Here is a 16534-nt window from a genome sequence, read left to right as displayed (position 1 = left end):
CTTCCATGGACTGTTACACTCTGATGTTCACAGATGGATCAGTACCTGTGTGGGAGAATCCAGTTGTTTTCTCCTTCAGCATTTTCCGTGTTCACCCGTCAGGGTTTTCTGAATATCTTGTACCATAGCAGGAGAGTCTTCTTAAGCTCAAAAGTAAAATTGCCCTGAATCCTAAAGAACCTACATCTTATAGCCTTTGTTTTAAAACTTTAAATGTTGATGGCTATTGTTAAGTAGATTCTGTTTGTGTTTAGTTCTGTGCTTTCCCTGGGTCTGATATAAATGATCAGATCCTGAGGAGGGAGGATAGAAGCATCATGCTTATTCTAACACTCCCTGCCATGCCTTTTTGGTATAAGACAGTTTGCTGGTTTTAATCCTAAGAAAATAAGCAAACATATTTCAGCAACACCCACTGGTTACCAGAAGTCAGACTTCCTTTCACCATAACTTAGGCAAATAAATACACATTGCCCATTTTTATTGATAGAAAATGTTAAAATCTGATTGTAAGAAAGTCCTAAAGTGATTCTGTTCTTACTGGTCAGCCATCTCTAGTGAACTTGCTTTCCTTTATGATCTTTCTATGTTCTAAAACTCAAAAAAATATTATTCAGAGCACCAAGTCTTATGGAGAACTTACGATTTGTTTCTTTGCTAGGTTATTTTTCCCCCTTAATGTTTAAAATAGTAATTAAGCCTATATTTTGTGACTGTTTTCTAGTCTTTTGTTTTAAATTTTTTTTCCCCCCTGACTTTCATTCATGAAGACGTGCTTATATACTGTTAGATACTGAGTTAATTAAAGGCACAACTAATCACACTGCCTGTGTTATGAAAGTAGATGACTTTAGGAACCTTTCTGTTCCATGCCTTTTTTTCCTTTTTCCTGTTCGAATAACTTTCGATACTTCTGTTTCTCCTTGGGCACGAACTTTGGATAAGGGGAACCTCCCATTTTTCCACCTTTTCTTTGCTGCTTAATCATGTTGGAAAGTACTTTTGCTCTGGACTGCTCCTCTCTGTCCAGCAGATAGGCAGGGACTGCTCCCTGTGGTGTCTTCTCCTCCTCCTTCTGCTCGGTGTTTCTCTTTTCATGCATCTTAATGTCTTTTTCGTTTGTATTTTCTCTGCATGGAACTGTTTATGGCAGAGCTTAGCTTTCAGGCCAATGGTTTTATCTGCCTTCTTTGACCGTTCTTGGGCCTCCCGACCTTCTTTCTTTCTCTTTTTCTCATGGTAGTTCAACCGATATACATTTGATTGTGATATACATTGAATTAATGAGCTCCAAGACTCTGGCCAGCTTGCCATGCCCCTAAGTTAAAGAGCTCAGAGCATCTCACCACCAGCCAACTAGTTAAATTCCTCCTTTTCTCAATCCCCTGCTGCTATCAGCAGGAATTAGTTGCCAGATGCAATCAGCTCTGGCACCTTAAGAGTTAAAAGAGTTTAGAGTTCCTTACCAGTCACGGGGAGTGCAGTCCCAGTGAATCAAGCTTTGCTTCCTCAGAGAAGTTTGCTGAAAGCTTCTGATTGCCACTGGCTGCTACAGGCACTTGCTTAGAAGCGTGTGGCTGTCTCCCCACAGCTCCCATGTTCCCTTAAAGCTAAGTTCTACCATGAGCTAATCGTTTATGTTGATATCTTATTTTATACCCCTACTATGCGACATTATGGACTTTTATTTTTATATATTTTCATCTTCACACAACTCTTTCACCTACCATGCCATTTGCTGTTGTGAGTTTGAATGTGCACATATATGTGGAGGCCAGGGGGAGCCTTAGTGTCCTTCCTCAGATGCCACCCACTTATTTTATGAAACAGGCTCTCTCATTGTCCTGGATCTCACTGATTAAGCTAGGCTGGCTGGCTGGTAAACCTCAGGGATCCTCTTGTCTGAAACTCACAGGGATAGAATTGCCACCACCGCCACCACCATTCATGCCTTCTTTTATGGAGGTTCTGGGGATTCACACAGTCACCAGGGCTATCCACAACAGATGTGTACCAATACACTAAGCACCTAACAATGTTTTGTTGACCCTTTGACCTTATGCTGCATCTCACCCTGGGTCAAGGCTTTCTTCATCCAACCTAAACCCACCCCACAATCCCTAAAACATTCAGAAATTCCTCAGGAGAGTTAGGCATGAGGACAATATACTCTGTGATCCCAGCACTCAGGAAGTTGGAACAGAAGGAACACATGTTTGAGGCCATCCTGAGCCACAAAAGAAGACACCACCTTAAAACAAACAAAATGAGAACAGAGATCTAGCAATCTCCTGGTCTGTCTTCTCTCTATCTCTCTTGCTCCTTCGTCCATTCCTGTTCTTTCCAGATCCCTTCCTTAGTTCCCTTACTGCTCCTCCAATCCTTTCAGCTTTTGTCCAAATGAGATGCTTTTTAGATCATCTGTAATTAAGGCTATCTCTTCATGTGGGGTAAGTGGACCGTGCCACCAGACAGAACTGGTAAGGTTGGGTGAGCTCAGACTGTGTGACTCTAAGAACTGAGAATGGCAGGAGTAGCCACTCACTGCCTACCTCTACCTGCTTTTGTAACCTTGACACCACCCCCACCTACCCTCGCCAGAGTTCTCAAGAGGCAGGATGCAGCCCAGCGTCTTCACACCTGGCTCAAGCCACAGTGATCTATTCTGAGATATACTATTTAAAACTAGAGTGCAACAGGGTAGTGTGGCTAAGGCATGTTACATAAACACTGTATTTTGTTTTCTCTTAGCTTGAAGCTCTTCCTAACAGATTAAAGGGAAGAGAAAGACACGGATTGTTAATTAAAAGAATGATATAGTTTAGGCCCAGTGGTAAAGTTGGACTTGTTCAATTGTAAATCAGGGTCTCATGTAGCCCAGGCTCACCTACAGGCTTATGTAGCCAGAGATAACTTTGAACTTCTGATCCATGATTGCTGGCCCGTAGTGCAGGGAGTGAGCTCAGGGCTCTACCACTTCCTTTCCTACCACTTCTGCTACACACCCAGCTAAATGATATTAGAGTTACAGACACAGCCAGCCCATCACCACAGACTCTTGGGATAACCCCTTAGCCTAAGCCTCTCCCTGAGGAGAAGCTTTCAGAGAGGAATCTGAAGGAGAGAAAGCCACCATGATATCCCACCCCCCCCCCCTCAGAGAATAGTGCTAGGGATTAAAGGATAGAGCCACCCACTTTCAAATGCACCATGCTAGTTTGCCCCTTGCTATAGCACTGCTAGGGGGACATAATTGTCCCCTTTGTACAAATGGAAAAACTGAGGCTTCATCATGGCAAATATCTGTTCTAGGACACACAGTTGGTAGAAACTAGACCTAAAAACTATTGATTTGTCCCTATCCTCACTCCAAAGAGAGCTTAGGTCATATCTCTGCCCATATCTCTAGTTGTTTATCAGAAACTATGCAAGCCTGGGCATAGTGACTTGACCTCTCTGTGCCCCAGTTTCTCATCTATCAAGCAAGAATAAGACATCAGAACTGTGAGCATTGATACATCGATAAACAGGGAATATTCCCAAGCATAGCTGCTGCCTATAGTGTATGCATCTGCTGCCCCTCTTGGGATCTTGGTCAGGTTCCTGGGACTTGCTCTCTTCTTCAAACATTACACTTCTTAATGACATGGTTCTAGGTTTAAGCACAGCTTTGGAAATATTAGAATCCCAGGACCTGAGGTATATCCTGAGATATAGCCTTCACACAATTATCTTCACTGCCTGATGCAGTTCGGACTCAGGCTGATTAAAAGCTTCAAATGGCTGGAGCAAGCTGAGAGGCAGAGCACACATCCCTTTCATGAAAATTCAGCCAGTGAGTGAAATATAGAGATAACCAGTCCACCTCACTGGAGGCCGAAGGTACTTAATTTTCTGGGACCCAGATAAACAGTCAGAACAAGGAGGGATGTGAGACTAAGAGAAGCTAAGCCAGGTAGCCAAAGGCTACAGGAGTCATTGCCAGCTATTGATGTGATCCCTGGCTGGAATGAAACACAATGAGCCTGAGGTTGTAGCAGCAGGACAGGAAGGGAAGGACAAGAGTGTCCAGGAGAACAGCCCAGCATTAGCCTCCAGCTTCCCGCTGGCTAAAGTGGTGGGGGAGAGGCAGGGGAGGGGTTGCATTGTGAGACCTAGGGGCTCCCTTACCTCCAGGAAAGTTCATAAAGATAAAGAAACCTTAGCAAAGAGATGTCCAAAATGCCATTTTGTGGGTTCAGAGCAAGCTAAATGAACGACACACTAGGCATTCAGCACCGAGGTCTCCTTATGACCAGGCTATGTACCTGACCATGGCCTTGTAATCTGACTGTGGCATATATAACTTGATTTCATGGGACTGGGTGCCTTGATTTATCTTTCTGTTAAGAAGCACTTAGTGTGAGCCAGGGCCCAGGGGAAGACTCAAAAAATATCAATATGTGAGCATCGATTGTGAGCGTCGTAGTCACTTTTCCTGTTAGGATACAATAGCTAACAAAAAGCAGTAGGATAGTGGAAGGACTCATCTGGGCTTCCTGTTTGTGTGTTATCCATCATATCTGAAGAGGCATAGCATCGGGAACCTGAGACAGCTGGTCACATCTACCATCAGGAAGTAGAGAAATGACTGTTGCTACCCAAGTGGCTTTCTCCTGTCCCCTTTTCATTCAGTCTGTGTTCCCTGCCCAGTGAGTAGTGCTCCCCACATTGAGCAATTGTCACCTCACCTCAGTTAGAACCCTGTGGAAACTCCTTCATACACACCTAGAGCTGTGTCCCCCGGGTGATTCTAACTAAATCCATTCCAGTTGGCAATCAAAAGGAACCATTACTGAGGGCTCCAAGAATCCTTGCAGAAACAAAGCTCCAGAGCAAGCTCCTAGTGGGCTGGCTTTACTAATTTGGGGCTCAGGATTTGCAAATCCCAAACCATAATTCTGTTTCTTGGATCTACAATCTCTCCCACAGGCCCACGTGTTAAAGGATTAGTCCCGAGCATGGTGCTGTTAGAAGGTGGTGGAGTTTTTAAGAAGTGGAGCCTAGTAAGAGGAAGTTTGGTGTTGGGGGAAATTCTTTCATAAAGGATTATGAGACCCTATCTCTTCTTCCTCCCTTTCTCAGGCTCACAACAATAAGGTCAACCCATCACAGACCTGAAACAATGAACCCACAGGACCCTCTGTTTATGGATTCACTGTCCTAGTTTGTTATCAAAGCAGAAAGCTACCTAGCAGTTTCTATCTAAAGAAAGGACACTCAACATGATTTATGTCCACTCCTACCCTCACCTCAAGACAGGCCCCAAGGTTAACGAGAAGGGTTCTACTGTAGATATGACGGAGAGTTTAGCAGAGGCATCTAGAAAGATCCAGACTGAACCAGGCCATGGCTTAGGGAGGTTGGAAAAAGGAAGAAGAGCAAAGGAGAGCGTGGGCAAGAGAGGGAACCAACAGCTGAGGCCCAAAACAGCGCAAAAATGGCTGCTTTATATAGAAAAGAAGAAGCTGGGGGAAGGGAGAGGTTCAGAGTAGAGAGAGGGTTGAGTGAGAAATACTGAGGATACTGTAACAGGAAGAACCTGGCAGCCAGCATCTACTCTGATATGTTAATAGGCATCTCAGTTAGCCCTTTGTCCTGAGTTTCTTTGGGACCTGACCCTGACTAGGTGGGGGTAATGTTGGCAAGCTAAGGGTTTCAGCAGTGAGTAGGTAGTGGAGCCAGGAGGTCAGTGGGAAATTGTAGGGGAGATATTGTTTCCCTGATTGGTTCTTGATTTTGTCAACAAAGACGACAGAAGCCAATCACTGGGCAAAGAGGAAAGTGTGGGACTTTCAGGTCCCAGAATAAAGAGAAGGGAATGAGAGGGAGGAAGTGGCAGACGTGTAGGTCTCAGGGGCACCTATAGTTTGTATCCTCCACCGTGGGTGGAGGCCAAGGAGGATGGGGCGGGATATTCTTCATCCAGCCACTGAGTTGTCTGGCTAGTTTTAAAATATTAAGGCCGTCTGGTGTTTTCCATCCACACCAACTCAGGAGGAAGAGAAAGGGCACAACTAGGGAATTGTTGGCAGTTTGGTGGAATGAGCTGTGAGAGGCTGAGGGAGCGCAGATGGAGCTCTTGAGATAGAGTGTAAGACCCAAATGAGTCTTATCTATCTGAGGCTCCCACGAATGAGATGAGAGATCAGGGACTGAGCAAAAGCAAGAGATTTATTAGACCAGTGCCTACATCCAGAGGAGAAGCAACCCTGAGCCCTCCCCTCTGTCAGTATAGCTTTTATACGCTTAGTCAGCTATAGTGATGGTGACTAGGCGTGCAAGCATTGGTGGGTTTAATAGACTTTTAAATTGATTGGCTGCTGCCAATATGGGTTGCATCTCAGGACCTATGCCCTACATTCCAGGGCCACCTATATAAGACACTTCTTCCCAGTACTTGGGAGGCAGAGCTAAGTGGATCTCTGAGTTCAAGGGCAGCCTAGTCTACAAACTGAATTCCAGGACAGCCAGGGCTACATAGAGAAACCCTGCCTGGAGAAACCAGATACCATATATATGTGTGTGTGTGTGTGTGTGCGTGCGTGTGTGTATCTGGAGAGAGAGAGAGAGAGAGAGAGAGAGAGAGAGAGAGAGAGAGAGAGAGAGAGAAAGAGAGAAGCTGGGAGGGATAAGGTAAGATCCCTAACATAGGCAGGTAACATGTCAATTTTTAGTAGATGTAGCTCCTACAGCCCCCTTCTTTCCCTCCTCTTCCCTTACCTTCCTCCCTACTCTTTCCTTCCCACATTCACCCTTCATTCTCTCCTTCCTTCCCTTCTTTCCTTCCTCAAAAACTGCCACCTATTGTTCCTGCAGCAGAAACCCATCCTCCAGCCATGCCAAGTATCTCCAGGCTGACGGGGCCCTCAGTCCTCTAAAGTGGCCTTGTCCTTTTTGTCTTATTTTCAATGCATAACAGACGAGGGGTTGTTTCTTGAACCCTTACATTGTATCTGATCTGTGAACTGGGAATGTTCTGAACCCTTCCTCCAAGGGATTCTATTAGCAGCAGTCTTGCCTGCGAAGCATTAAGCTAAGACCCGCCACATTTGTAGCAGTGAGTGGCTGTAGTCTGTATTGCTGTTTGACAGAGGGGGAGATAATAGCAGAGTGTTACACTGAGAGAGGGAGAGCCGGAACTAGGCATTGGTTCTAAGCCCTTCTTCCCATCGAGGAGGCCTGGGCAGCTCCTTTAACCCGGAGCCTCAGTCTCTTCATATACCCGGTGGCACCGGCAGGGCAGAAAATAATCAGCAAAGAAAGGAATGATGGCCTGTCTGAGCAGACAAGCAGCTGAGAGGTTAGCCCAGCTACGAGTTATAACAACACAGGTCCAGCTCACTTACTGTCTTTTAGAGCTCCCGTGTATTCCATGTTCAGCAGCCTGGACAGTATGCTTGCTTAGGAATTAGAGCGGTACTAGCTGACAGTTTGCATGGGCCAGGGGACTCCACAAACAGCTCTTGCCTGACAACTAAGTTCACTTGAGCATAAGCATCTTTAAGTTTAGGAATTGCTGTGTATTCTCTTTGGTTATAGAGACCTCTCCCAGAGCGAGGGAAGGTGGCTGTGCCTTGGCCTTGCAGACTGTGGTGTTTGGAAGTCCTCTTCCAGTCCCCTAGGTCCCAAGGTGTCCCCATCTCCTAACTCTTTGCTGTGCCTGTTAGAACCCAATTTTTAGAAACATATTTTCTTTTGGAAGATTCCCTGTTCCATCTCCTAGGAATCCCAGATCACTAGGCAGCCCTAGAAAAAGGTTCTCTCCTTCTGCACTGGGGGTCACCAAAGTCCAGGGACTCTGAGTCACCTGACTAGATCCAGCTCTGTCTGACTGTGCCCCTCAGTGCAGACTTGTGCCCTTGCCTCACACCAGGGCAGCACCTGTGACTATCCTCATCCCCAAGGAATGCCAGGGAAAGAACTGTGGCTTTGGGAGCAGGCTACCCCAAGCTCAACCCAGGAGTCTTGTTTAACAGCTGAATATGGTGGTGCACATCAGTACTTAGCAATGGAGAGGCCACCTAGTGAGCCACTGTCACAAAGCAGAGTAAGCCGTCGTAGATGACAACACCCACTTCTCTAGGTTACAGTGAGAGACTAAGATTCCTATTGTTTTTGGATATAAAATTAATATTTGTGAAAAGCATGTATTTTATATGTTTTATATAATTAAAACGTTACCTCGAAACATCATACATCTGCTAAGAACAAGCAAGAGGCCAGATGTACATTTTCAGAATTCATCTCAATGTTGCCACTTCCCTGAAACGCTATTGCTGGTTCCCCAATATTTATACTTCCTCTGGCTCAAAATGAGAACATGCCTTCACACACACACACACACACACACACACACTCACACCGGCATGTATTCATGGTTGCTTATATACACTTATGCATACACAGCCTACATAATTTCATCAGGGTTGTGGCTGTCACAGCTTCCCTGCAGGACCCCACATTGTTAGGATGCTAATGATCACTTGTGAGCAGGTAGCCAAGTCCAGCCCAGCACCAAGGAGAAGAGGATTTCAAAAGCATTTCTCAATACAACAAAAGCACACCTACCACATGACAGGTCAGAGAGCAGAGCTTTTGAAAAAATGCCATAAATAACCAGCTTCTGATATTTCTCACTTAAAATAGCAAAGTTGAAATGTGAAGACAATCTTCATAAGGTTTCCAGGAAGCTTGGAATTTCCAGAAAGGAAAGACTATAGGTCCTACTTGTACCTTGACCCATCTTTCATGGTGACCTTAATCCCTTGTCCCCTCACCAAAAACCGGGATGTATTTTTATAACTTGTTGGTATTCTATTTTTTCTTTAAATATTATTTTAATTAAGAAAACCGAGTTTAAGCTGGGCAAGGTGGCAAAACCTTCCATCTCAGCACCCAGGAGGCGGAGGCAGGTGGATCTGTGTGAGTTCAAGGTCAGCCTCATCTATATAAGAAGCACCAGGACAGCCGGGGCTGTTACACAGAGCAACTCGGTCTCAAAAAACCAAAAACAAAAATGAAAAAGGAAGGAAGGAAGGAAGGAAGGAAGGAAGGAAAGAAGGAAGGAAGAAAAGAAGGAAAGAAGGAAAGCAGGAAAGAAGGAAGGAAAGTTAGTTAGTTAGTTACTTAGTTACTTAGTAGATTAGTTAGTTAGTTAGTTTGTTTGTTTAGTCTGGGCCGCTTCTGAGAGCATGTGGTATCCATAGAGGGGCATTTCTTGTTGCTTCTAGGGGTTCAGTCTTAGTGCATGATGCTCAGTCCCCCACCATGCTCTCTAGGCTGCCTCTGTCCTCCACATCTCTACCCTGGTTTTCCCACTCACTCACATGAACCTGAGTTCTGATTCTCGACGGACCAGGACTTCACGGAGACGCTGGATTTTCGCCATCTCCATCTCGATCTCCTCTGGCATCATGCTGGTCTCGGCCATGGAGATGATGTCCAGCTGGCCTGTGTGGACAGGAGACTGCTGTCAGGACTCAAAGGCCACCAGGGCTTTCAAAACTTCCCACCAGAAATAGGGGGTGTGTTTCCTCAGCCCAGCTAACAGGGAGGCAGAGGCAGGAAGGCTGTGAGTTCAAGTTCCATCAGGGAAACAGTGAGATTCTCTCTCTAAAAGGTAAGAATTCCGACAGGGAAACTGCCATTGCCCCAGGGAACAGCCATCCCCTGGCAGCTGTGACACACTGCAGGGGTAGACATACGAACTGGGGAACCTTCCAAAACCAGGAAGCCCACGGTGCTATGGTAAAACTGTGACTTGTGTCCCCAGGATAATGGAGTGGAGAGAGGCTGGGGTCTATGAGACAAGATTAAAGATTATTGCCTGGATTATTAAGGAGGCAGCTTGTCACGAAGTATGCTGCATTTTCCAGCGTGATCACCGCTCCTGCATGCGGTGTCACCTTCGTGTCATACGCATTGTGACACAGCGTAAGCATCGAATCAACCTCTTTTCCTTACTAATCACTGGGCATTCTGCTATGGTGGCAGAAAATGAACTGTGACAGAGGTTGTCCGGACATTGTCAGTCCCTTTGCCCATGACAACTTTGCCTACTCATTTTGCAAAGACTAAGGATAAGTCTAGAAGAAAACTCTATGTTTTAAGTATTTTAAGGTACTACTAAGTAATGTAAGTAGTAGTAATACAAAGTAATAGAGCTTTCTTGTGGGAAATTCAGAGAATGCTAGTAGAAAAAAAAGACACAGAAAAAAAAAAAAACAAAAAAACAAAACAAAACTCAGGGCTAGAGAGGAGGGTAAAGCTCTTGCTGCCATGACTGAATTCAAGCCTCAGAACACACAAGATGGAAAGAACCCCCTCCCCAACACACTGTCCTCTTACCTCCGCACATACACTGTGGCACATATGTACCCTTCCCCCCACAATAAATAGTAAGTGAATATTGCCACTAATCCTATTTAATAGACATCCCTCCAAGCTTTTTTTTTTTTTTTTTTTCCATTCTCTTTTTAAAAACTATCACATTCAGAAAACTAAAGAGACACATAGACACAAGATTTTGGTTTGTTTTGAGACTAGGATTCATGTACCCCAGGTTGACTTTGAATGCCTGTCCTGGCCACTTCTATCTGTGGCATTTAGCAATTGTTTTCCAATGGAAAGAATTCTAAGTGGGCTTATCTGTGGCTTTGCAGTGACAGTCCCCAAAGCCAACTCTACACACATTGAAGCAGTTTTACCTGGCTACATTTCCAGAAGAAATGGGAGTGGATAAAAGATGAAATATTTTGAGGCCTTTATGGGCCACTTGTCTTAAGAGGTATGTGCTGATTTCTTCCACACAACTTCCAGAGACTGGGAATGAGCAGAGCTGTGTATTGAGGATATGAAGGAAACTTTCCAGCATTGTGGGCTGACAAAGGTCTCCTCGGGGTCGTGTTTCAGACGCTCCACCCAACATCCCCACAATCATATTCTAGGCCCCATTGCTCCAGGCACAATGGCAAGATCCTCCTGGGCTGAAACAGAAATGTTTTACTGGAAAGAGGAGACAGGATGGGTTATAAGAACTAAGACTGGGCTGGAAGGAGGCAGCTACCATGCAAGCAAGAGGTCTTGAGTTTGGAACTAGAGCACCCACATGGGTGTGTCAAGTGCTGAGACCCAGGTGTCTCTGCTCTACCTTACTCCATGTTTTATAAAACAGTGGTCTTTTGATTCATGCCTTGACCTAGGACACTCCATTTTACAAGCATCTTTTGTCTGTGTTGTAAGGGGGAAAGGATGACCTGCCCCTGGGTGGAACCACAAAGAATATCGTCTGCCAGGCACCACCCACCCAGCACAGCTGGGAAACAGCTTATCCTTGTGGTTCTATAAGAATGAAGTGAGACTATAAAAGCACGTGGGTACATTAAAATCCTGTGAGGAAACTTGGTTCAAGAACGTATCATACACATCAGCCCAAGGGAACGGGGTGACTCTGAACACTGACTGCCATGGCTCAGCTGTGCCGTGGTTCAGTCCCCTCCCCTGCCCTACTGCAGCCTAGCCAACTAACTGCCATCTTGGCCTGGACCTGACCTATTGTTTCCCATTCCATACCTCACAGTTGAACTCTGCAGCTTTGCTTTCTAACCTGACTCCAGATGCAGACTCTTTCTCAGCCCATTTCTGAAACCTCTGGAACAATGCTGCAGCCTGTTTGACTTGCAATCAGTCTGTAACCCATGTTCATTTAGACACATAGATATATTTTCTGTCATCTGAGAAGTAACATTCATAATTAAGACTGGACTAGAGCTTACATTCACCTCAGCCAGGATACCAAGGCAGGCAGATTATATGACAAATCGCTGTCGATGAAACATATAAACTTAGTGAATTTATTGCTATTTAACAAAACTGATGTTGTGAAAAGGCACAAACATGTTCAGCAATGTTTCTGGCATAGTGTGCTCATAACAACAGGCATCTGTAACACCAGCACTGGATATGAGAGGCATATGAAAACACGCAGACCCTGGAGCTTGCTGGCTAACCAGCTTAACTGAATCAATAAGTTCTAGGTTCAGTGACAGATCCTGTCATTCATATATATATGTATGACATATATACATATATATATATATATATATATATGTATGGTGGAGAGGATTAGAGGAAGACACCTAATGTCAACTTCTGTCTCCCATGTATATGCACACACTTGCACATGTAACACACACACAAACTATGACATTCAGATAGCCTTAGCATTACTGTAAGTAACTTCTCTGGCTTTGGGTACCCAGCTTTTGAAGGCTGTCATAGGATGAGTGAAATCTGATGGCATAGTCTGGAGCTCCAGGTCATAGGATGAGTGAAATCTGATGGCATAGGACTTTACACTTTCTGTCAATCACTCTGGCTCAGCTCTGTGACCAGATCCCCCACATTATCAGTCATGTTAAGGTGTTAATTGTTCAGCTATGCTGTGTGCCACATATGGTCCCAAGGAACCTTTGAGGGACCAGTGTACTTGCTTAACCTGCCACCTCTTGTCCTCATCCCGTGCGGGTCAGGATGCCACTCTCTCAGAGAGCATCTGTAGCTAGGCCCGGAAACTCAGCTTCTGGCCAGATTGCTCAGCGGGTAAAGGTGCTTACTGCCAAGCCTGATGAACTGAGTTCAATCCCCACAGGGTGAGGAGAGAACTGACTCCAGCATGCTGTCTTCTGATGCAGAGATGTATGTACCATGGCATATGTGCACCACCCCCACACACTTAAAACAAATAAGTACAGAGAATTTTAAAACATACTTTATTCCATGCTTTAGTTACTTTCTTGTCAGTGTTACAAGATATCTGACAAAAACAACTTGTAGGGAGAAGGGAGCTTCCATCTTGGAAAAAGCATGATGGCAGATGAATGAAGAAGCTGGTTGTCAGACGGCCGAGAAGGGTGACTGCCAGTGCTCAGCTTCTCAGTTTGGGATGCCGGTGTCTAGGGCAGCTCTTCCCTCCTCCGTTAGACCTCCTTAGAGACTCACACACAGGCACACCCACCACTGTCTCTTTGATGACTCCAAATCCAGGCAGTCTGGCACTTGAGACGAACTAACATACTCAATAATGACATCAACATCTAAAACTGATGGAACATTTTATACCACACACAGGGAGAAACCTGTGACCTTATTTGATTTTCAAATAGCCCTGGGGTGTCAGAACTTCCAAGATGAGAAGTTGAGGGCCTGAGAAGGATGGGACGAGGCCAAGACTGAAGCTAAGGTCTGTGTTCTGGGGCTTTAGTACTTATTGGCATACACAGGGCACTGGTGTAATCCTCAGTGCCACAAAATAAATAGATAGGTGATAGATAGATAATAGATAAATAGATATAAGTGTCCTACTCAAAAGTCTTGAAAAGCACCATCATTATTATATATAAAAGATAAGAAAACATAGATTGAGTATCCTAAACCCCCAATGATCTGAAAAGATGCTCCCATAAGATTAGAAGACCTTTGGAACATTTTTGAGTCCCGGGCTTTTGAATTAGGGATGCTTCAAGACATAAAGTCTATGCCAATTGTCTGAAATCTGAAAAGCTCCCAAATGTGAAGCAAAATCCATCCCAAGCCAGATAGTCAGCCCATCTGTGTGTTGACAGCATTACCCTCAGAACATACAAACAGGCTAGTGGGCATGGTGATTGTGAGGGTTAGCTGACAGCTTCTGCAACCAGCCAAGAAACAAGCCTCTAGGCATGCATGTGCGGAACTATCAGAGGTTAACAGAGGCAGGAGACCCACACGAGTGTGGCTGTCGCTACGGGCTGGAGTCCTGGGCTGAGTACCGGCACTCCTCTCTTTGATTCCTGGTGACAAATGCAATGTGATCAAATGTCTCACACATCACACCCTCCCATCATGACTGTCCCCTCAAGATAAGAACCCAAATAAGCTCTACCTTTCTTAACTTTCCCGACAACAATTGTCTGAGAAGATTGTTAAAAGGTCACCCCAAGGATTAGGATAACCCAGGGTTAAAGGCCATGTCTGGTTGTATAAAAGACGACTTCAAACCTCAGCAAGGCAGATGCAGGAAGTAAATCAATGAGAATCTTACAGGGTGCCTTTTGTTCAGTCTGAGCTTATGTGACAGAAACTAACATCCTAGGACACTCCCCCCGCCCCGGTATTCCCCAAAGGCAGACACCCACCAGCTGCCAACAACTGGACACTTTGGGAAAGCAAATCATGAGAAGAGACCAAGGAAGCTTCCAGGCTGGCTAGGAAAGATGGACACATTTCACAATTGAGTTTATTTACTGTTAGATGAGCATACAGCACTAAGGCATAGAAGTCCCCAGGGCTCCAACTGCCATTACTGTCACAAAGCTTCCAGGAGCTGAGTCACTTCTGGGGGAAGAAGCAGCTAAATCCATCTTTGTATCCCCAAATGCCACCCCAGGGGTACACGTGCCTATGAGCAGCAGCAGCAGCAAGAGCTGAGTGCCAGGCATGGCTGGGATGGGCCGACAGGTTTAGCCATTTATCTTGAGAATCTTGTTACTCAGGAACAGAAGAAATGAGGTAGCAGTGGGTTCGATAAATTAACAATGTAGAAACTGATTGAGTTTTCGAGACAGGCCCTCACTATATAGCCCAGGTTGTTAGCCTTTCAGTACTCCAGCCTCGGCCTCCCTTAGGCTGGGACGTCAGACATGGGCCACTCTCAGTTTGAGACATCCATGAACACAGGCTGGGAGAACGACGTCGCTACTGTTGGAAGAAATCCCCCTTGGTGTAAGCGGCAGGCTCAGGAGGCAGGCCCTGCACATCTTACTGCCAATCCATTCTCCTGAGCTGGAACACAGGACAAAGGCTCTTTGTTCTTTTCAACAATCTGGGAGGTGGGTGCATTCTTCACAACCATCTCTTTCTAGTTGAACCTAAAAGACTCGGAGAGTTCATGACTGATCTGTCAACGAATGCGTGGTAGGGCTGGGACTCCAATCCAGACTTGATTTCCAAAAGAGCCTTTGTGCTAGACTGAAGAACTAGGGAGACTCCTGACCCTGCACAGAATAAACAGGTTCTTACCAGGATGTCACCCCAACACAGGCCCAAAGCAATGGGGCCAGGTGGCCAAGGTGAAACCCCCATACTAGTACTTTTTTACATTGACTCTGTTGTCTTGGTGTGGTTTTTGGTTTTTATTTTGGGCTTTGTTTTGTATTTAAGTGTTTGAAGCTATTATTGGGTTTGGTGCCTCACATGTGGTTGACAAATGTTTATCACATTTAAATAAAATGTTTTTTAAAAAATCTTTATCTATAAATTTTAAAATGTACATGCATGACGTGGATGCCCATGGAGGCCAGAAGAGGCACTGAATCCCCTGTTGCTGGAGTAGCAGGTAATTGTGAGCCAGTCAACATGGGTGCTAGGAGCTGAGCACCAGTCCTCTACAAGAGCAGCATTCATAGCCACCTCATTAGACCCAGCTCATCATCTTTTTAAATAAACATCGGAACCCAAATAAACTCTAGTCCCTAAACCCACATCTCCACAGGAACATCTTCCTGACGTAGACCCATAAGAGGGTTCATATAGATAGAGAGAATGTATATCTAAGCCCAGTTAGACCCTGCTAGCAGTCCACTCTTTGCTGTTGCTAGACACCCATGTGAGAAAGAAGCTCACTTTAGGCCCCAAGCCTAAACATCATGTGCTGAGCATCTCTCTCTCTCTCTCTCTCTCTCTCTCTCTCTCTCTCTCTCTCTCTCTCTCTCTCTGTGTGTGTGTGTCTCTCTCTGTGTCTCTCTCTGTCTCTCTCTCTGTGTCTCTCTCTGTGTCTTTCTTTGTCTCTCTCTCTGTCTCTCTCTCTCCTCTTTCTCTTAGTGTTAATTGGATGAGAAGCAAGCAGCCAGTTGCATTTTAATGAATCATTCTTTCCCAAGGAGGTGAAATAACTACTTTTAATTTCAAAGCTCTTGGCTGGATGTCCCAGAAGCCTGTCTTGAGGAGGATGAAGCTGGGACCTAAGAGAAAGAGTGGCACAGTCCACAGTTCATCTTTGGAGTTAACAGTCTGTGAGGAAGACTGCGGCTGCAGAGCCAGAAGGCCTCCGTGCCCTTCCAGAAGTTGTTTGTCTCTAGCTCAGCCTCAAGCAGTTTTTCTGCTACTCTGAGTTTCTAGTTTCTCAGCTTCATCTGACCTGTCTAAGCACATCAAGGGAATCTGAGATGTTGTGGATGGCACTGTGACCCTGAAGCCCCGTGTGTTAAAGGCTTGGCTCCCAGAAGGGTGCTATCAGGAGACTGTGGGCACTTACGGTGGAGCTTAGGTTTGGAGACTGTGGGTGGCATAGTGAAACCCCACACCTTCCTCTTCCCTTCCTTCCACTTCCTACCCACAAGAAGGCCGCAAGCCCAAAGCAATGACTACACACTGACCGTCCAAAACTGAGTTTTACACACACACACACACACACACACACACACACACGAACGTATACACAGGGGAACCAGAGAAC

General features: G+C 45.4%; 1 protein-coding gene across 2 annotated transcripts in view; it reads right to left on the bottom strand.

The window, feature by feature from the left end:
- Positions 1 to 16534, bottom strand: part of BMERB1 (bMERB domain containing 1) — a gene marked incomplete at both ends in the record, with an annotated part of 93530 nt that overhangs the window by 40674 nt on the left and 36322 nt on the right. The window contains one exon of one of the 2 annotated variants that reach the window (XM_080908140.1): positions 9369 to 9487. In XM_080908140.1, the coding sequence (XP_080764266.1) occupies positions 9369 to 9487 (119 nt within the window). Of the gene's footprint in view, positions 1 to 9368; positions 9493 to 16534 lie in introns of both variants that reach the window. The other variant, XM_080908141.1, reaches the window with a different exon arrangement.

The sequence above is a fragment of the Micromys minutus genome (genome assembly GCF_963924665.1).
Source record: "Micromys minutus genome assembly, chromosome: 31".
Taxonomy (NCBI): Eukaryota; Metazoa; Chordata; class Mammalia; order Rodentia; family Muridae; genus Micromys; species Micromys minutus.
The sequence above is the reverse complement of the archived record's forward strand: the minus strand, read 5'-3'. Positions and strand labels throughout refer to the sequence as shown.